Below are 22,914 nucleotides of genomic sequence, written 5' to 3'. Positions count from 1 at the left end.
AATGAACACGATGATAAATACGACCTAGCGCAGAAATTGAGTACAGCTTTAGACAAAGCTAAATACCCTGACGCGTGGAATGAAATTCATGGTAAGTATTACATAATGAATTAATAACCCCCCTCCCACATTAAAAACAAATCTATTTGGTTGATGTTTTAAGGTTTGCATAGTTGTATGGAGGATTGTGGGAGGGATTGACGGTGGAAGTGAAATGGAGAGATGAAGAAGTGGAAAAAGTAAAGTATCATTTACGGAAAATGTGAGTAGTCATTAAAAGGGATGTAAACCAGAAAACTTAAAGGTATTAAGTAGTTTAAGGCATCAGAAACAGGAGAGAAACTGCGACGTTCCGGAGAGGTTGGCAGTCTGTCTTTACGTAGAAGTATATCTTTTTAGTACCTACCTCCCTTTTTCTGATATAGAGTTTCTGCCTTTTCTAGATGTACGGACAAATTCGACGATCATGGTTTCCGAAATAATGCTCAAGCATATTTTGTGGCACATTGAAGAACAAGTGAAAATCAATGCCTTTCTCTCGGACCTCATCCATTATCGCCATCCAACGGACCGTGAAGACAATGAAAAGATATCGGAGCTGATACCGAAACCATTGGAAGAATTGAAGAAGTGGGCCCGTACACATTTTGATGAAAACCCAGTTTCATTACTGAGTTTAGCTCTCGAGAAAGCAGGATGCACGCCAGTCGACAGAACTTTCTTTTGTGGTGAGTTTGACCATTTCCCCGGAAAATGATCTTCCTTAACCCTATGTACATGATCTAGGCCGGAGCATATTGGGATATCATATGGCCCGGATGGGGACTTGGAGCCCCCCCCCAAAAAAAAAAATGGCACACAGGTTGTGTGTGACATAATGTACAAAAGGAATAATAATTCATTTCATCGAAATTGCTACCACTGGTTATGCTAATTTATGCAAAATTAGTGTGCAAAGTCGTACTTTTTCTCCATAAATAAAGCACAAAATGATGTAGCTGTTGGTATAGAATACTCTGTGTCGTTCTTAGCGATTATATGTGGACAAAAATTGATGTAGATCAATTTCGTATGTATTATATGTTTTTTTGCAATTTTTCATGTATTTGTTTGTTGTTGTAATTTTTTCAATGAGCTTTGTCGAGGACTAATTAGAGATCGTAAACAACATTAAATCAATTTACACCATCGTTCGTGTTTTCTTCTTTTCTGACTTTATTTCGACACCCTTGATTCTAATTTGCTTACAAATTTGTAATGAAAATCATAAATCAGACTTATAAGTCTGATTTATGATTTTCATCAGAGATCAAGCATACCGATCTGAAACAAATAGGAGTAATGTCGAAAATTTGTAAATAAATTATAATTTCCTCCTATTAGAACCTCTTCATTTGCTATCGTTGATTCTGTAATTTAGGAGATCGGGATTTCAATTTTTATTCTAATCGCATTGATTTGTATCTCCAGTACCTGATCAACCCATATCAAATCAGGAGTTACAATACTTTACCTCAAAGCTGACTCGCAGGCATTGTCAAATTTTGGCAAGTGCTCTTGAACTTACCCATGAGAACATCGCCACCATCAGCGATGAAAACAATGAACACGTATTTGACACTGAGTCTATGATCGGTGATTGGCTGAGTCATGAGGAAACCGAGCAGGAGAGGAGTAAAGAAGATTTAACTGAAGAAACGAGTAGTCTGGAAACTAGCCATCATATTAGCAGGAGATGTCAACTCGATCACGCAGTCATTACTATCGGACGCTCTGACCTAAAAGGTATATTACATTGAGGTTTTAATAATAATAATAATAATCCGCTTTCATATAGCGCTTAATACATCGGAACGACATATCTAAGCGCTTTTCAAGAGCTTGGCTTGATAATTGATACACATCAGCTACACACATGCTACTTAATTTGTATGAAATACAGTAAAATACAAATATACGATAATGTACTAATTTTGTGCTTCTTTACTCTGTAGGTTATTTAGTCGGATATAGCCCTTACTTAATGTCGGAGCGCGAGGAAGAAATTAAACAGGCATGCGATAGTGAAAGTACCAAAGGTATGTATTCAATTTTGTAAGAAATTCATTTGTTTATCTGCAGTTGTCGAAAAACGAAGATTCAGATGATTTACATGAGCATTTGACATTTTTATCCTTATAATATTATTTCAAAATTTATAATTCGCAATTATATTGAAAGCACAATCTACAACTCACAATACAATCCATTAGTTTTGTCCAACTCCTTACATTCGCCTACATGCATTATGTACAGCTTATGTTTTTTTTTTTCATTTGGTTTTTCTTAGCATTGCATTCCATACTAATTCTTTACAGATGCCCTGCCTGCTGACAGTATTAGTGATGGCGAAATACAAAGTATCACGAAGTATCTTGATCGAGAAGAAATGACAAAATTATTCTGCGATCTTGACGGACAAGACTGTTTCTCTGCAATCAAAATTTGGATGGAGAAAGAACAAGCTACAGATCGACAAGCAAATTGCAGAGAAAGGCTTCGAGTAAAGTTGAAACCAATTGGAAAGGAAGGTAAGGCAAAGACAAGTTAAAATGTAACATCATATTGGCTGGGAACATGGACCTGGCCACCGAGGATTATCTATTGTTTTTCTCGGGGTGTTGTGACAATGCTCAGCACCCCCAGTAACAATATACTATTAAAATCTCTGTGGATACGTCCCTGGCTGGGAAAAGAGAAAATTATGGAGGTCTTTCAACAAAGTCTCATACTTAAATTTGTATGAAACAAATACATTTGAATGGTTCAATTTATTCTTTATAAATCATTACACGTATTCATAATACTTTTAATGCATCGTAATTCCATCATGGAAAGTCGGGGTTGACTTTGAAATTTTTTAATCGTTTGGGTATTATGTTTATCTGTTATGTCTTGTAGGTCTTGTCCCATCGGAAATTAAGGAAGATTTATATCTTGCTGAAGTGGCTGATATAGCATTTCGTCTCTTGATGACAGACGTGTATCCACTAGCTAGTGCCATCGGTATATCCGAAGATAAACTAAGATCATACAAAAAACTATATCTGACTCCTTCTAACATGTCAAAAGGAACAGTAGGAGTCATGAGAAATATGTGTGCAAATAGAAAGATGAGCAGAAGACTGTTGTGTGATATTCTCAAACAAAACTTCCCTGAAATTGGTCATCTTCTGAAATACGGTAATAATTTTTTTGTCATTTGTTTTAGGTAACCGGACACATTTTATTCCATGAAACGATAAAGACTCCAACTTCGCAGCTTTATACTACCAGCATCCTCAGTGCCATATGCCACTGAGCAAAGCACACATATCCTGCACCCACTATACCCCGTGCATCAATCATCTTTTCAAAAACTGTATCTTACAATATTTATGTTTATGAGAAATAAGACATTTCAAACTAAGTTATTTGTACATGTATGCATATATTGACCAATAATATAATCTTGAATCTATTTCTCGAAAAAGATTGAAAGTCTTCAGATCTTTAAATTCAATACAAAGCATTATTTCTTGAAACTTGAAAATGCACTTCGATTGCATTTTTGGAAAGTAGTCGGAAATTCATAACACACACCCTAAAATTATGAAAATCTATAATTCCTCTATGCAAGAGGACGTTGAACATAAAGCGTGAATGTGGCAAGCTCTCAAAATGTAGTGCACATCAGATATGGTAACCTTATGAAAGTATCAGCTGGTATTAGATTTGTAGCATGCATATAAAAAATATGTGACTAGCCAACCCAAAACCAATAAGTCGCCCAAACTGAATTTTGATATTTTTATTGAGTTTGAAACAGCACATCCTAAGCTTTAGAAAAATATACAGTGCGTATCAAAAAAAAGTTTACACTTTGAAAAAGCCCTGGGATTTAAAAAATATACATCAAGTGGGTAATTTTTTCACATATAATCTTGGGTTTGGGTCTGATCTATCCAATGAAAGTAAAGGTTTTGTCAGAATGTTACACTTGAGTGAGCACTGTCCATTTTTGTAAAGCTCGCAGAAATCTGTTTGCGCAGAAATGCTAGTTTTCACGCTGTGTTAAGGGGAAACGGCGAAATCAAACTTACCCTGCGAAACATTTTTCATACATTACCCTTGCACTTTTAGTCAGTTGAAATAAGACGGATATATTCAAGCATTTTGTAACAATTTTGCCACCCAAATTGAAATTTTAACACTTAGTAAGCACAACCTTTTCCCTTTTTGGTCCAGCTGGATCTGAGGACATAAATGAATCTGAGCAAAAGTTTATATCAGACATCTCCAGCATTATTTCACTAAGTTTTTGTTATCATTGAAAGTAGGTTTACATTTCATTTTCCATTTAATACTTGTTTCTCCACACTTTTCCCAAGCTTGGCAATGATTAACAAAATGAAAATCAAGCTTAAGCCATTCCATGTAAATCGCAGCTCAGTGTAAAGTCAATATCAGTATCGTCACGGTAGCCTCGGTGTGTGGGGGAGAGGGGTGGAGTGAAATGCTCTCTTCGAAGTGTTTTGGGCAAGGAAACAAGTCAGAAAAGGTAAAAGATATCTTCGAATCAATTTTAACTGCTAAATTCTACGTGTTCTTCATGATTAAGGTCTACTTTTATTCGCATAACTATTTCAAAGTTCTGCGCAAATCATTTTTCACTAAGTTTTCAAAAGTAAGTGGTGCTCACTCAAGCGGAAATATTTTTCGACAGTTATATTGTCATTTGATCTAATGGATCTGTACCAATGTTAAAATGTGGAAAAATCTTCAGGATATTACAAATCTATAATTCTACAGGATTTTTTCAAAGTGTAAACTTTTTTTTGATACGCACTGTATATCATTTGTCAAATTTGATCAACATTAACTCACTCAAATACTTTATTGAATGCGAAGAAAAAAAGTGTCAGCTTCAGAATGCAAGGAGAAAACAACATTTGAAGTTCACTCAGGCATAAGATGTGCACACTGTGTAGTTTTAAAGAAACTTCCAAGCAGTCCGCAAAAAAACTTGTGTCAAAAAGTCAAAGAAACTCTAGTATCTATATTCTATTTGATTTTACAACTCGATTTTTACAGTATAAAGATGAAGAATTATTCCCTTCAGACAGGCTTAGTTTTGAATTTTGAGAAAGTTTACTATTTTGGATATTAACAGAGAACCTTCCCTGGCGACTTATTGGTGGTTTGGGGGTAGTTGGTCACATATTCCTCATCTACTTTATGGTCAAAAGGTAATTTTCCTTTATTCGAAGGGGAACTTCTTTGTATTATATACCGTGCGAGTAAAGAAATGACACCTCAAATATCCCCAATTTAAGGAATGAATATGTCATGAACACATAAGTGTTCTGTATGGCTGTAATCTTCACTCATATTATTTTATACCATATTAATGTGGTATGTCTTTACGCTTGGATATTTCGTAGATATTCTTTGCAGTGGTGTAAGTTTGGGATTTTCGCCAAAGTAAGGCACGACTGCAACAGTGGTGTCATAATCCTATATGGGTTGCATTGAAATGCATTTGAAATCACTTTTATAGTAATTTACATTATAACTGTTTAATAAACACTCTTTAGAATCAACTATCACGTTAATTTTATTGAAAGGAGTTGTAAATAATACATTTACTAACTCATGTAGGACTGTGATATCATTGGCATCTGAATTCATTTATTGCAGCCATACCCTACTTTGACGCAAATCAAAATTTTCATCACTACAGAGAATACATCCTGATTATCCAAGTGTTGTACGTATTACATAAAATACGGCATTTAATTATTTGGGAGAGGATTCTCTTTTCAACCATAAATAATGATTTTGCTTTCATGCCATACATTTTTCTTAAATAAGGGATTTGTGAAGTGTCATTTTCTTATAACTCAAACGCTATGTGTGCGCGTGGGGTTGTGTGTGTCTGAGGTGCGTGTGTCTGTGTGTAATATTATTTTGTATTACCATATTTACATGACATGAAAGTCTTTGAACCCCACCTTTACCATGTTTACGTAAAACTGATTTCTGAGTTCCCATTTGTGGACTGTGGTCTATTTCGCATAACATAATAAAGCCTGTAAGTGGCAATGTAAGCATTTAGCTCTTGTGCTCTAGCGCGTTCTCCAAGCCTGTAATCATGCTGATGTTGTCTTAATGCGCTTACTCCATCCCCCTATTCATTAAAGGAATATTTCATTTGAAAAAATCTTTCAGATTATATAAACTTGAAATTTTGGAATAGTCATGAAATGTTAAGATATCGGAGGGGGGGGGGGGGGGGCTTTGATAAAGACTGGTGCCTTTCTTGCAGTATATTATATGGCTGTACCTGAACTTTAGGCTCCCATTTGTAGCTTCCAAAAAAGATTCACCACTCGTAAGTAAAACAATGTATAGCATACAATCTGATTTCGAAACGACCCCATGCTATATGCATATGTTTGTTTTATATATATATTTTCCTGTTTGTACTTGTTTTAGGATACGAAGTCTCACACGCTGATTTGTGTGACGTCAGCTATGGAGAAGGTTCTAAAGAGGCGAACCGCATCAAAATTCATAAGAATCTGGGAATAATCAGCGAAGTAACAGACACCATGAACATGCTCAAGTATTGGAGGTCCTTGGTGAAGTGCCCAACATACAATTGGAGAAAAGCCTTGGCTGAAGCTGTCTATCCAGTTCTAGGGAATGAAAAGGCACTTAGCATTCTTGCAGGTGATATTTCCCATTTTTAACCAAAACAGAATTATTATCATTTTCTTTGGCATTGTCCAGATTAACTTAACATCAGCAGCCAGCTTCAAGGCTGAGGTGCAAAAAATCCAATTGCGCTAAGACTGCACTGATTCTTTTAACCGCACGTAGAATAGATCTTCCACAGCACTGTACCATGGAGGTACCTCCATGACTGTACGAAAATCAACAAGTACGATGATACACGGCCCGCAGAACGGTTTTCAAAGTGGGTTGGGGGCTGAACCAAAAGTGGGGTGCTGACCGTGCAAAAAATCACATTCATACTGTCGTTTGTACGTTTTTGTACACGCCGGTGTACACAGTTTTTGAGAAGAAAAAAAAACAGTTTCCGCGGCCCCTGTGATACACCAACCAGGTGGACTGTACTTTCACAGATGATAACGATTAGAAGAATTAGGAAAGCTATCGACCGATCTTAATTTAACAAACAATTAACGCTGATCTCGCACTTTGAAACAAAATTTTCGCCTTCTTAGGGCCTTTTCACACGTGAATCTTGAATCATCATTGTTATGGTGATTGCAGGCGTTCGTGATTTTAATCAAGTCCTAGTTTGGTTTCAAACGTGCTCAAAACTCGTCATTAGCCTTATTTTTGACTGGAATCATCATTTAAATTATGATTTTCTACACTCTAAAAAATGAAGTTGAACTAGACAAATCAGCACTCCGAAGTGCAGTCGCTATACACGCTCTTTAAGAGCTGAATTAGCACTTCATTTTTTAGAGTGTACAGTGTGAAAGGGCGGCTAGACTGTTAGAAATTTTATGATAATTGTCATTGTTTATTTTATAGGGAAATTCAATCGTGATCTTCTTTATATTAATTTCTAAAAGAGAATCTTAGATATCAAATATATCTCTCTATATCACTCTAAAAAATGAAGTGCTAATTCAGCTCTTAAAGAGAGTGTATAGTGACTGCACTTCGGAGTGCTGCTTTTTCTCGCTCAAATTTGAACTAGACAAATAAGCACTCCGAAGTGCAGTCACTATACACGCTCTTTAAGAGCTAAATTAGCACTTAATTTAGAGTATATTTATATATATATATATATATATATATATATAAATATATATATATATAATAAATTATATATATATGTGTGTGTGTGTGTGTGTTTGTATTGTATATATACACACACACACACACACACACACACACACACACACACACATATATATATATATATATATATATATATATATATGTATACATACATACTTACACACATACATACATACATACATACATACATACATACATACATATCATCTTCAGGTGACATTCGTCGCAGTGGAATGCAGTCTGGTAATGTCATCAAATATCTTGAAGACAATACTATGCCTCGACAAGCACTGAGCATTGCCCACATTCTTGGGGTCGGGAACGTCGGGCAATTGACTTACAGGCATGTCATCAACGCCTTTATGGGATCCCCGAAAAGCCAAGCAATGGACGAGATGCAACGTCAGCACTTGCGCAAACGTCTCGAAGATGAAGGATTCAGGGCCTTTCCGGAAAAACTGATCAAGATCGTAGGTATATATAAAACATAATTATGTATTCAACATTATAAAAGACTTAAAATATATTCGACAGTAAGGGTATATGACATAAGTTTATGTATAATTCCCGATTAAATGCAATGATGTAACTTACAGACACTTTTTTTTTTTACTTTAGAGCCTAGTGATATTTACAATTCTTACAATACTTACAATATGGGAATGCATAATTGTGATATCGATTCTCATAGATTATTGTAGTGTACGAAATGCCACGATTAATAATTTCTGATCGTTAACTAAAGAATTCCAATTCTTAACGTAGTAATTTGTAGAAGCGTTGAACATGAGTTGTAGCCCTGTACTTAACGTAGATCTTCTTCTCTTACATGGCTTAGCCGGGTAGTCACCGTAATGGAAAGGGAACTACATGAAGTAGACAGTGACAGTATAGTTGTGTTATTGTTTGTTGTCGTTATTTTTCTTAGATTCGGACACATTGTCCATTCTTGCTACATCATTGTGTTTACTAGTGGACCATATTTCCCATGTTGCTATTTAAATGACATCTTGACATAAATTACATGAATAATTTGTAATTTTTATCCTCCAGAACCTATAGACTTTGACAACAAAAGTATCGCCCCTGAGGACATCGAAAAGGAAATAAGGAAAGATGTTACCACTAAGTTATCTGAGACCCTAAATGTTCGAGTCAAGTTTTCCGAAGCAACGTCTAATCTGAAGCAAGTCCTGGAAGAGTGGATTGACCCACCAAGGCGTAAAGCATTACAGCAGCAGGAACGCATTCACATCAGCGATCGACTTCTGAAAGAGGGTTTAATTGATTTCTCACTTGAAGTCATGTTGGGTGAGCTACTTTTACATACTTAATTTAATAAAGTATAATTTCCCAGCTGTTCCGAAACGATGGAATCTCGATGTACCATCAGCATTCTGGGTTTGCTTTCCACATATTCATGAAACTGTTATATCAGTGAAACATACTCCAAGTATGATAATACATAAGAAAAAAAAAGAAATAGAATGATAACATGCAAGATTTATATAGCTCTTTAGAAATGTCTCCAAGCATTGCATACTATATTACCGGGTGCGGGGGAGGACTTCGTCCTTTGTTCCGTCTTACAAAGAGTTACGATCGATCCAACAAATCTCATCTGTATGGAAATTCATCCGTACCATTTTTTTTTCTAGAAATTTGCACATAAACCTTGAATCACACTGAACTCTAGAGAAAACGATGAATCTATAATGATACATTATATCTAAAAAATATTTTGAACAAATTTGCATAGTAGATGTTGGTGTTGCTGGCCACCCATATTTGTGGTTCATCGGATCAATCGTAGTTACCATGCCTGGTTAAGGCTATTGTAAACGGAATAATCAACCGGAATGCCGTGGCCAGGGTCCTCTACTCAACAATACGTGTAATGCTGTTACCAATAACAATCAATTGGTCAGTTTGGAGTTTCGTTGATGTGACTGTAGTATGATCACATGCAGCAATAAAAATCCAGAATCTGCCGAACAGTCATTAAAGGAAAGTTAAATGAGGATATATGGTCATAATATATATTAAGGGATTCAGTGTTTCAGGGTCATATGCGTTTACAAATCTATTACATTTTTCTCATTACAAATTTCCTTGCAGGTCTTAAGCCAAGGGAGCCCCTCAATGCTACACAGATTAACTCAAAATCTTCGCAATCTTCCACTCCTGGTTTCAGTCAAGGTTCTTCAAAAATCGAAAGATTCATGCAAGGTCAGGAGATAATGGGTCCTAGAGGAGATGAATCATTCATTTGATTTCTATAAGCGATTAGTTAATGTGTAGATCATCGAGAAGAAGTAAGGTGTGTGATATAATATCAAGATAGACTGATTTACGAGTATGGATTTTCAATATCACGTTACGTGCTGTTAAATAGAATACCATATCAGTGGTTCTATATTCATGTTATTCCAACTCTGAAAAAGAGGGACAAATCACCTCGCAATTTTGGTCACCTGCACATTCTGATATCAAGCATATATTGATATAAAATCTGACGTCATATTAAAGTCGTCTTTCCCACCCTCTATCAATATAATTTATACTGGTGCCAGTCCTATTTTCACTCATGATAAAAGTGGGCTTAACATTCCTACTGGGTAATCATTAAAAGGGGTCTCTAACACAAAAGAAAATAAGACAGTTTGAAAGGTGGAAGTTTGAACAGTATCAGACAAATAACAAGAAAAATATTATTTTTCTAATGTTGTAAAAGTTGATAATCACTATACCAGTGGAGACTTCGAATTACAAAGAGTTAAAGTATCTCCTCTCTTATTTATTTAGAACAAATGACAAAATATTAAAACAAACACCAAGTTATTTTACACATATTAAAGAATCATATCTGGTTAGTCCAAAAATGTATATTACAGTATTAAATCCAATAATGTCTAGGTTGTCTGGCGAAGATTCTTTAAATTGAATTTCACAATGCTGGCGATGATGAATTGGTGTTTAAAACACGATGGATGATTAGAGTCACTGTATAGAGAGTTGAAATTTCTGTCAACACAGGACGAAGTTGATGTTGATACACATTCGATTTAAGCAATCCATGGGTCGAAAAATGTTCTTTAGAAGAGGTTGATGATATTGATGAGAAATTAAAATTTCTCTCTCAAAAAACTGTAAACAGTTAATCGATGGTGTGCAATTTAATTCAACAGAAGATAAATGCTTTATTACAGTTTAAAATAAACTATGCTCTGACATAAATTCTTGTGTGAAACTCTGAGTTTTTATCTAATATGATGATGTCCTTGAAACTGCCAGCTTATATTGATAAATTTCCACTATTCTGGAAACTTCTAGTATTGTCTTTAAAAAGAACATTATCCTTCTTTCTAGAGCATGCAAGCACGTATGTAAGCAACATAGCTAATCATATTGGGTGATTTCAAGTTCAGTGTTGACCTTTGGTGTTGGTGTTATGTCAATTTTTACACGAGTATCCAACACCGGACTTGAAATCACCCATTGTCCTTTTCCACTGCCAGCAGTCTCCATTGTATGGGAAGGCCTTGGAGTGGTTCATGAATTACCTCTCTAACAGAAAACAATTTGTTTTTCTTAATGACCATTCCTCCAATTTGTGTAATATTAATTGTGGTGTGCCACAAGGAAGTATTCTGGGACCCCTCTTGTTTATTTTATACATAAATGATTTTTGCAGAGCATCTGACATTTTATCTTTCATTATCTTTGCTGATGACACAAATCTATTCTTGTCTCACAATGATCCGCTTACACTTGTTAACATAATAAACTCCGAATTAACTAATATTTTGAATTGGATCAGAGCTAACAAATTATCAATTAACCTTCAAAAAACTAAATATATTTTATTCAGTAATACCATAGATTCCTTACCTTTTGACATTTTTATTGAAGATTTCCGATTGGAAAGTGTTACCTCAATTAAATTTTTGGGAGTTCATGTAGATAACAAACTCTCCTGGAAATGCCATATTGATAATATTTGCAAAACAATATCCCGAAATATAGGCATCATAAATAGGTTGAAAACGTTTATTCCTGTTACTTCTCTACTTACATTATATTCTTCTCTTATACTACCATACATCAACTATGGGATCCTTGTTTGGGGCAATACCCATCAAAGTTTACTTAACAAAATATTATTATTACAAAAAAAGCCCTTCGTATTATTTCATTCTCGCACCCCCGTTCTCACACTGATCCGCTTTTCCTTGATTACAAAATTTTAAAGGTTCAAGACTTATACCAATTTCAGCTAAGGCAGTTTATGTTTATGTATAAAAATAGTATGGTTCCTTTTGCATTTAATCATTTGTTTTCTCAAAATAACAATTTTCATAGGTATCCTACCAGACAAGCCGATAACTTTCATCTGCCTATCTTAAGAACTCGTTTTGCGCAAAATACTTTTATTTTCACCGCCCCCAAATTTTGGAATTCACTCCATAAAGATGTTCAACAGGCCCCCTCTATCCACTCCTTTAAGAGAAAACTAAAAATAATTCTTTTACTGTCTTACCAAAGTAATTAATTAGTTGTATATTTTTAGTACTATCTAAGCACGCTATTTTTGATTTTTTTATTTTATTGTTTACTTCTGCAATTACATCATTCTGCAATTACATCTATTGAGTCACACTCTCGTTGATCCACGTTTGTACTCTCGGTCTTGCCCCCCCCCCTTTATCTCTCTCTTTTTCTGACCCTCTCTCTCCATATTATCTGTGTCTGTCTGCCTGTCTGTCTGTGTGTGTGTATGTGCATCCATCTCTCTCCCTCCCCCTCCCTACTTATCTTTGCCCTTTCTCTCTCCCTCTCGCTCCCTTTCAGTACTTTATTCCTTGTCTCTTCCCTCTATTCTTTATCATGTCTGTTTTCTTTTTAGTTTTTAGTATCGTCCTGTATCTCTGTCATCTTTTTATCATTTCTCGCTATCACTCACCATCTTGTTATTATTTCCAATATTCTATTTTAACTTATTGTATTTACTCCTGCGAATGAGTCCCATTTCTCAAATGTTTGATATACTTTCTTAGGGGATCCACGCTCTACAAGCAATGCTTTTTAGTGGATCCCCTCATTTCCATATCAGATTCTGTTAAAACTATTTTACAAATATTTTGTAACTTGTAATTGATTTGTAATCATTGTTATCACATTTCATTTGTTTTTGTCTATATTTATAATGTATGTTTGATTTGTATTTGCTTGTAATGTTGATAATGGAAATGGAAAATAAACTTGAACTTGAACTTGTATGCCATTATACATTTCAGAAATACCACACATTACTCATCCTCATTTAACAAAGCTTAACTGAGGCATTCTGGAATGTTCTCAATATGCAATGAACATCCTTAGAGATCCTTATGTAGATTACTGGAGAGCATGGTTCTTGTACATTACAGCTGGCATTTCTATTCAAAGTTACTTTAATCGTACTTAACACTCCTCCACCATCTCTTTGCTGATTATAATTAAGAACAAATACTCCATAGATGTAAGGGTGAAACTTTTTTAATCTAAGGATCAGGGCCAAAGCTTCCTTCTGTAGCTTTGCGTAATTTCCCTCACTGCTTGTTAGAGTGCGTGAAGCGAATGCAACTGGTCGCTCTTCTCCATTTGCGCCGAACGCGCGTTTCCGTTTTACACCCTGGCGAAGGCATTTTCCGGAAAAGTAGCCAAAAAGCGACTAGTGAAGAGTCTACGTCTACGTTTGTTTACATTATCAGCTGGGCGCGCGATCCAAAGTCCGCACCGAAGTTATCCGCAGAACATTACTTGCAAATGCAGCTGAGCTTATACTTGCAAAGATCAATACGAATGTTTGCCTTGATCATTTGCCTTGCAGATTTGTTGATGTCTTTCTCTCTATCTGTCTATATATATCTATCTCTCAAATTCTATCTCTATCTATGTAACTGCAGTATCTATCTATCTATCTATCTAATAATCTTCTCTGTCTCTCTCATTCTTTATCTAACATCTATCTATCTCAAATTCTCTATCTCTCTCTATCTATCCATCCATCTGTCTGTCTTTCTCTATTTCTCTCTCTCTACCTACCTATGTAACTACAGTATCTATCTGTTAATTTGTCGCTCTTCTCTCTCATTCTTGATCTATCTGACATCTATCTATCTCTCAAATTCTCTATCTATCTCTCTATCCATCTGTCTGTATTTCTCTATTTTTCTCTATCTATTTATCTATTTTTTAACTAGAGTATCTATCTATCTGTTAATTTGTTAATAATCTTCTCTGTCTCTCTCCCTCTTTATCTATCCATAGGTCCATGATCTATCTAACATCTATCTCTCATCTATCTATATCTATCCATCTGTCTGTCTTTCTCTCTCTATGTCCCTCTATCTATATATCTATCTATCTGTTAATTTGTCTATCTTCTCTGTCTCTCTCATTCTTTATCTTTCTATCTATCTAACATCTATCTATCTGTCTCTCAAATTCTCCATCTCTCACCTTCTCTAGCATCTGTCTGTCTTTTGTCTCTCTCTCTTTGTCCGTCCATATTTCTATCTATAACATCTCTCTCTCTCTCTATCTATCCTTCTCTCTCTTTCTCTCTCTCCCCCTCTCCCTCTATATATCGACCTCTCTGTCTCTCCCCCCTCTCTCTATTTATCTATCTATCCATCCATCTCTCCCTCTTTCTCTCTCTTTCTATCTATCTATCTATCTATCCACCTTTCTCTCTCCCTCTCTATTTCTATCTATCTATCTATCTATATATCTATCTATCTATATCTATTTATCGATCAGTCTTCTATCTATCTTTCGGCAGCTTCTAAGTGTATCAATCCATCAAACTTCAATTTGTCTTTCCATTATAAGTATCTGTTTATTTTGATTTTGTCTGTCATTCTATTCATTTAGTTAATAATTTATTTTTAGAAAAAATATAAACAACGCGACTGCAAAAGCATGTTCGGATTTCACTCCTGACTGCCGCTCTCTCTGTACATGAAGTGCCGAGGAACTCTGTGCTCTGATCAGCATGATCAGTAACTGTGCAAATTGCATGCGGTGGTGGACTCGCCTGTGTCGCACGCTGCATGCAACCAGCGACGTGTGTAGACTCTTCACTAGTCGCTTTTTGGCTACTTTTCCGGAAAATGCCTTCGCCAGGGTGTAAAACGGAAACGCGCGGCCCGCGCGAACGCCATAATGGGGAGGAATTACAAGCAAGGCCTAGAGGAAGATTCGCTTCTTAATGTGCGATAACGTGAGAAGAGACTTACTCATCGAAAGAAGCCTTGGAATGCTTTTCTCTTATTTTTGAGTCCATTTCCATGGTGTCTTGCTTGATAACAATTTAATGAGTGGGTGAATTACTGATGACAAGTTTGACAGGTATCTTGCATAGTACTGCAGCATGCCCAGGTACTCTTATTAAACACGTATAGTGTTGACTGTTTGGGCAAAAAATACATCCTTTATAAAACATTTTAGTTTAATCGTTTATACCCTTTTTATACCCTCGCAAATTTGACCCTAAACACGTAGCTTTCCTAGCGAAATAAATACCCTTTTTTCATTATTTTATTGTTTTTGACACCCTTATTACATTACGTGCGTAACTTGCCCCATCTTTTTAACGGTTTTTTTTGGTCGGGCATGGTATCCGCTCGTCAATGTAAGTGCCCCCCCCCGGACTCTGATCAAAATTGATAAGCTCTCTTGGTATCAAAAGAACTCTCAATTAAAAAGAAAACGAATCAAAGGATGTTTTCGCGCGAAAAACTCTTGAAAATGTTCTTTCAGTCGATCATCAAATATAGTACCGAAGGTGCCGTGGCGGAGTGGTCTACGGCGCCTGGCTATACATGAAAAATCATGGGTTCGATCCCCGGCCGCGGCACCTATATCCATGAGCAAGGCATTTAATCAACAATGCTTTTTTATCCTGCTTTAAATAAATGGAATGTTTAATACATTATATTATTGGTAAGGAGTTGTGCACTAATTGTTTAAAAAAATAGTTATTTTCAAACATGATATGTATTTTTGGCAATTTGTCATGGGTAAAAACGAAAGGTAGCATGGTAGGTCCATGAGGAGGCAGATTAGCTCAGTCGGTTAGAGTTGCGGATAACGGGAGAGGTTCGACTCCCGCTCACGCCGAAACGCGTCTAACACAAATTTGAGGCTATAGCGTTGTGTGTGAGCGTGCCTCACCACTGTATTCAGTGTAGGTGTGAATGCAGTTGTAAAACACTCCGTCTATTGGAGAGGACGCGAATGTTGGTCTCGTGTCTAGGAGAGTCACACCCGATGCACGTTAAAACCAATACACTATTCGTAAAAGAGTAGGGTGTTCACCCGGTGTATTGCACCTGCTGATCCCGGCAAAATACATGTCAAGTCAATCTCGACGATCATATGCCAAAATAATCAATATAATGATTGTGGGTATTAAAGGAAAGACAAGACAAGGTCCATAGGATACGGCTGTGTCCTCCCCGCGCTCGTACGTCTTTCACATTATCGGAACTCCTTTGTTCCGAATTCTATACATATTTGATCATAGAGCTATTACAGTGTTTAATAGCTCCATGATGATAATTTATGTAACAAGTTGTCTTCTTGTTTTCCTTTATTCTTCTCCTTTTTTTCCGAGTCCTCTTTCTTCTCTCGTGTTTTATCGTCTTCTTCTTCCTCCTCTCCATTTTCTGCAGTTTTTACTTATCGTTTCTCTCCCTCTGTTTCATCTAGTTCGCTCCAACTTATTTCCACCATTGTTTTCTTCAAGTTTTATATTGTATCTACTATTTCTTCTACATTTAATGTTTTGAAATTTAATGATTATATTTTGCGTATACTAGCATGGAGGTACTATAGCAGCCTACAGACCTTTTTATTATCATAAACATTCATTATGGGGTTTTGGTGATATTAAAGTAATTTCAGAGAGTTATTGAAATTATTTAGTCTGTCTATGTACAGCTTTTAATATTGTTATGATATACTATTTTTTTTTCATTTTTAGTGTATACTTATTGTTAAAAACATAGGAAACCGATTTTTTTGTATGCATACATTTATCAATAAAAGAATGTTGAATACTAATTCATTTTATATCTTCTTGTATATTTCTTTGTTTTTGTCTAAAAGCAACATTATTCTGACTATAAACAAGATGAAATTAATTTAGTTTAAGAGTAAAGGTAGAAATAATAATACACTTATGAATTTCGGTTTTAAAAAATACAATTGGCATTATATTTGTACACAAATTCTCGTTTTGAGCAATTTTTGGGTGTGAACTTACGGAATGTTGCGTAATTTTGGTACCGCATGCCGGGTATAGCAAATTTGGTCTCAAAAGTTGTGCGAGACTTTTTAGGTAATAAGTAAGCGAATGGTGAGGTCAAACACCCACGGTGCCGAATTATTATAAGGGTTATAACTTGGGTAGCAGAATGTAGATTGAAGGTTGTTGGGTCGAAATAGGATTCCATCAGAACTATACCTGTATCATTATATTACTGCCCTGCATCGACGGTAATAATTCATGACAAGGGCCCCGTTGCATAAAAGTAACCATTATGGTAACTTTGCCATGCATAGTATCTTGCATGGAATCCTTGATTTTGGTTGGCTGATGAGCATTGTTACAATGGTAGTTACCATTGAATGGCAAAGTTACCATAATAGACTTACTTATATCTGTTATGTTTTGGTATATCTGTGTAGTTAACAGTAAATTTATTTCATTTTTAATATTGTGATCGAAATAAGGTGATAAAATATGGAAGGAACTAGACAAGTGTAACATTCAGCATATACTGATCTAATCCTCTCATTATTGAGAAAATATTGATTTAAATTGTTTCAGTGTGATGTTAATAACGGCTAACCTTCAGCTTTTGTGATATTGCAGGTAGTTTTATATTACTATGTGATACTACAACAATTTCGAATTATTTTGTTGCATAAGCCATGTAGATGTTTTGAACTGTCATCCATTAAGTATGAAACGAGGCAGGTGTTCAATTTGATACTTACACGTAAGCCACTGTTAAGAACACAGATATGCAAAACAACAGACATTATAAGTAAGTCTAGCTTGCTTGCAGTACTTAACAGTACGTACACGCAGTCGTACATACTGCGCACACTTGTATACATACAATACATCCGCATAATGTTGCTTAATGACGTCACAATGGTTATTGGTGGTATTCTGCTTAAATTTGACTTCATGAAGTGTAATCTGACTCTGAATTAAAACAGTTTGCGTAGCCAAGTTGAGTGCTAAGTAAAAATCTTACAATATAAATACTTTAAATTGAATACCCGTCCTGGTCTCTCTTTGTACATAATGTATTTAATAATAATCATCATAATATTAATAATTATAATGATAATAATAATAATGAGAATGATAGGATCGATGATATTAGAGTTGATAACTATAGGAAAGGAAATAAAGGAGAATAATTAATATAAGAAGAAGAGAGATAAGCGAAAAAAGGAGAACAACCAGATAAGGGTTATGATGGAATCAATCAGTATATTTAAAACTATTATGTGCACATGACATGCATGATGTATGTAAACACTGACAATCACATGAGTCATGAATGTTAATTGATTTTAATATCAAAATGATATCATACAGTTTAGATTGTTCGTACATATTTTCAACAACGTGCATTTGTTTAGGTACGTTAGACTCCTAATTTTGTTAATCATTTACGCTTATTACGTGCTAAGGCGTGGGTATCAAGTTCAAGTATTCATTGCCTCTTATTGGAATGATAAAACATATAAGTATATAATAATCACACATTTGAGCAAAAGGTAGCCACACAAATTTTTACAAAATTGGAATACCGACCCTGAACTATGAAAGGAGTCATAACATAAAGTCTGATAATCTAGCTATGTGAGTCAACTCGTGTATAAAAAAAGATTTAGACTTTATTAGCAATAGCAACATGGAGGCTCGAATTATTGTTTGGCCTGGTGTAACAATCATTATGCTATTGAACTGCATTCATGATAAGAGTTAATCATAATTACCCAAACTATTGATTGTTCTTGGGGAATGTCTAGGGTCTTTTTCTTCTGGACAATTCTGTTGGGAATGTGGTTGATATAACAGAGTCGGGCTAATGATAAAATAGCCTTTTTTTAATGACAGATGTTAATATATTTTTCGTGACTTTACGGAAGTGTAAACAGCTATTTTTTATTGCATTTTTGTTTTTCCCCCAATTTGGAATTTAGAAAAGACAAATAATGTCAATGGGATGTGTGTTGTTATAAGAGGTTACCGAGATTTAATTGCCAGTGCTGTGAAAATCAGATTTTTGCAAAATGTTTAGTCATACATCAGTTTTTATTTGACACCATGCTTGCATCACCATTGCCACGGATCACTTAGTTGAAGTCTTTCGAAGGTGAAGGGTACGAAAAATGTCCAACTTGGTGTCATCGACCTTTTTCACAGCAAGATTCAATGAAATAAAAACATACATTTTCATACCTCTTCTGTCCGAGCGTCAAACACTTTTTGAACCACAACTAAATTGCACAAGTAGATACACACATGCGCGCGCACGCACACCCTCACATACACGATGGGATACGTTTTGGGTGTTAGGTTGTGAGGGCGTGTGTGTGTTTGAAGTTGTGTGTGTGTGTTTATGTGTGGGAGACGATAGGTGGGTGAGAGTGTGCGTGTGCGTTTATTTCCTAACAAGGAACTTAGATGATGTTTAAAGTGGTATGAACATTCTTGGAAGTGGTTTACGATACACCATTTACAAGGTCCGGAAATAAAAGTGGATAGAAGTGAAAAGAAGAAATGGACGTCGACTGAAGTGGTTTACGATACAGAGAAGCTGGGGTCTTCTCTCCAGCTCCTGCTCAACAACTCCACTCACCGACTCAAGTCAGCATTCTCGCACCTACTCAAGCTGCTCTGACCTCTCCAACTCAACGGGCCTTACTCAGTCATTTCATCCTACCTACTACTCAAACTATCCACTCCTTCTGGTATACCGTATTTTTTTAATAGAGGACTACACTCATTTCTGAAAGCAACTCTACCTTTCAAACTCCACTTTCTCGCTTCTTCATGTCACTTCTACCTCTATCATATTTTTTTTTCTCAGAGGACCTTACAACAAGGAACTTGTTGAAACACCATTTTCAGTTAAAAAATAGGTGAATCATACCCTGATAGCAGACACGGTCGTAATGACGTCATACACTGGTCAGAAACTGGTAATTCTCGTCATAACTCGTTTGTACGACGTCGTTACGACGTCATTTTGACGACTTTTAACGACAACTTTATTTTGCAATTTTGTATGCCAGAATATGACGTGATTATGACGTCATTTACTGACCAATCTACGACAAGCAAATTTGCATTTTTATATGACCACATTATGACGGGATTATGACGTCAGTTATTTACCAATCAACGACGAGGAAATTTTCGTTTTCATTTGACCACATTATGACGTGATTATGACATCAGTTATATGCCAATCAACGAGAAATTTGTAATTTTACTTTTTAAAGCGCAAAATTATTTGCTCTTTGCTATTTTCTCAACCTTGCCATATTAGCAAGGCTCTTTTTTTATTAAGAAAAGGAAAAATAAAAAGAAAATACAGTAAAATAGTACATGAAAAAAAGGAGGAAATTATATAATCTTTTTATTTTTAAAGTCCAAAAGCAGTGGCAGAAATATAGTCATTTCTTGACTAAGAAAATGACAGTTATCACAGTTTTGTAACAATAACCAGGCGCGTATCCAGCATCAGATCTTACAAAACATTCCATGGGCCCAATTGTCTGTGGACAAGGGTGTCTCTAATATATGCATGTGTATGGCGCTTACATTTTGTTGCCATTGTTGATGCTTGATACGCCAGTGATAATTGTAATACAAGCAGTTAATCACCAATTCGAAAGTAACATTTTTTAGCGCAAACATTTAGCATGGGGTTGCATGGTTAACAGGTTTCATGGCCTTGGTTTGCAGCAGAACACCTGGCAGTACATATACTTTGCGAAGCATTTTTATGAAGGGTTTTCAGGAATATAGGCCTAATATAAATTTATGATCCTGAAATAGTAATACTTGGCTGGCCTAGACCATATTTTGTAAAATGACCTAAAAGGTGCTTCTTGAAATAGTACATTGTTTGTGTTCGGCTATTGCAGGAATCATGGGAGATGTCAAGGATGGGGTCGTCTACACAGATGTCTTAAAAACAATACCCAGAGGAAGCACTGCCGTCTTGAACTGCGAATTCTACGGAGAACCTTTAGCAGTTTACTGGAAGAAAGGACACGACCCAGCGCAAGCAACGCTATTGGTGACATGGATGGATAATAAGATATGGCCGGGTCTTTGTGCTGAAGATAACTCCTGTGAGATAGCAAATAACTATTCCCTGATCATCAAAGAAGCACAGATAAAAGATGAGGGCCGCTACATATGTCGAGTTTCAAACTACCGGGGCTTTCTAATCCACGATTTTACTGACCTGAGTGTAGTAGGTAAGATAGAAATCGATACTTTATCTCGCAAAGTTGAGTGATGTTTTTATGTTGTGGGGGCATAAGCAATTTCCCGTCTATTTATCATAAATTGGGTTTTGGTCTTGCAGTAGTACCTGCTTCTCATATTAGTAAACAATATCTGTCCTTGGGTAACCGTTATGAACGGACAAAATATAAAGAAAAAAAATGTGATTTTCTTTCGGGTAGGGGTTATGCCTGCAATGATTTCATATGATGCATTGTAATGGTGTATATATATATATATGTAACTGGTCTATTCTTTTTCAAAGAGCCACCTAGAGAACCTTACCCGGCCATTAAGGAATGCAATAACTCATCGTCGTTTATTCAAGACTTCAGTTGTACCATTACCACACTTACCACTGTAAACCTCACCTGCTATGCTTCTGGCTTTTACCCCAAACTGAGCCTGTTCTTTTTGCACGGGACTGAGAAAATTGCTTTGTCCGAGACGAAAGAATGGACCAATGACGATGAAACCAGAAACAAGTCGGTTTTAATTATTGCAGCTCCAAGTGAAAGGCCATACGTGTGTGTTGCATCAGATCTACCTGGACAACACAAGGAACGTGCAGTGACAGCATTTGTTCGGCTTCCGGAAGACCAAACTTCTACCCCCGTAGAATCAACAACCATGACAACAATTCTTATGGTTATTGGTAAGGATGCTGATGGTTGATGGCATGATATCATTAAAATCATCATAATTATTTTGTTTGTTCTCACCTTCATTTTTTTCTTCTGCAACAAAATAATGGACACAGAGATATCAAGAATTTTCCTTTTAGTTTCATCTGCAATTGTATAACCTATGAACAAGATGGCAATTGTTTTGATATGTTTTCATAAATTAAGCTTTGTATTCCCGTGTGATTGTGGAATTGATAAGCAGTTAACAGAAACCATTATATCGCTTATTTTCCGTTTTTATCAGACTAAAACGTTATGTATTGTTACAATTGTTTGTGCAAACTTTGAGCTTTGAATTGGGTTAAGCGTAATATTTATCATCCGCCTATTCCGACGTCGATTGCTCTTTCTCTTTATGAAATATAGTCCTATATGCACTGGTGTCTATGATCGATGTGAATATACACTGAATAAAATTAAGAACCCCTAATTGCATTATTATTATTACTTATTATTTGTACTGCGCTTTTCCCATAAGGCCCAAAGCGCTTACAATGAATTGATAAGATGTAATATTTTAAAAACTACAAAGTATGAAAGAGATGAGTGTTTAATGACTTTTTGAAGATTGCTAATGATGGAGACTGTCTAATTATTAGTGGCAGGTCGTTCCAGGATTTTGAAGCCGACACCGTAAAAGTTCTGTTACCAGCTAATGTACGAGTTAATGAATATGTGAGGCGAAGATGATCACTGGCCGATCTAACATGTCTAAGAGCTCTAGTTGGTGTATACAGATCCAAGCAGTTACTTAAATATCGTGGAGCC

The 22,914-nt window shown here is 35.8% G+C and overlaps 1 protein-coding gene across 1 annotated transcript; it reads left to right on the top strand.

Annotated features, from left to right (window-relative positions):
- Positions 1-2,488: 2,488 nt before the first annotated feature.
- On the top strand, positions 2,489-22,135 carry LOC121419730. The gene is made up of 8 exons (XM_041614188.1): positions 2,489-2,570; positions 2,941-3,222; positions 6,517-6,753; positions 8,077-8,337; positions 8,917-9,174; positions 9,982-10,092; positions 21,094-21,432; positions 21,726-22,135. Exons 1-8 carry the CDS (start codon positions 2,489-2,491, stop codon positions 22,133-22,135), a joined length of 1,980 nt encoding a protein of 659 aa, XP_041470122.1.
- Positions 22,136-22,914: the final 779 nt, after the last annotated feature.

Source organism: Lytechinus variegatus, chromosome 8 (genome assembly GCF_018143015.1).
Source record: "Lytechinus variegatus isolate NC3 chromosome 8, Lvar_3.0, whole genome shotgun sequence".
NCBI classification, from domain to species: Eukaryota; Metazoa; Echinodermata; class Echinoidea; order Temnopleuroida; family Toxopneustidae; genus Lytechinus; species Lytechinus variegatus.
Note: the sequence above shows the minus strand (reverse complement) of the source record. Positions and strands in the feature narration are given on the sequence as shown.

What these genes read in the sequence shown, in the direction of transcription:
- LOC121419730 (XM_041614188.1), top strand. Translation starts at nt 2,489, where the DNA reads ATGGAGAAAGAACAAGCTACAGATCGACAAGCAAATTGCAGAGAAAGG. An exon ending in TGGTCATCTTCTGAAATACG is followed by an intron (nt 3,223 to 6,516) that starts GTAATAATTTTT and finishes TACTTGTTTTAG; the next exon opens with GATACGAAGTCTCACACGCT. An exon ending in AAAACTGATCAAGATCGTAG is followed by an intron (nt 8,338 to 8,916) that starts GTATATATAAAA and finishes TTTATCCTCCAG; the next exon opens with AACCTATAGACTTTGACAAC.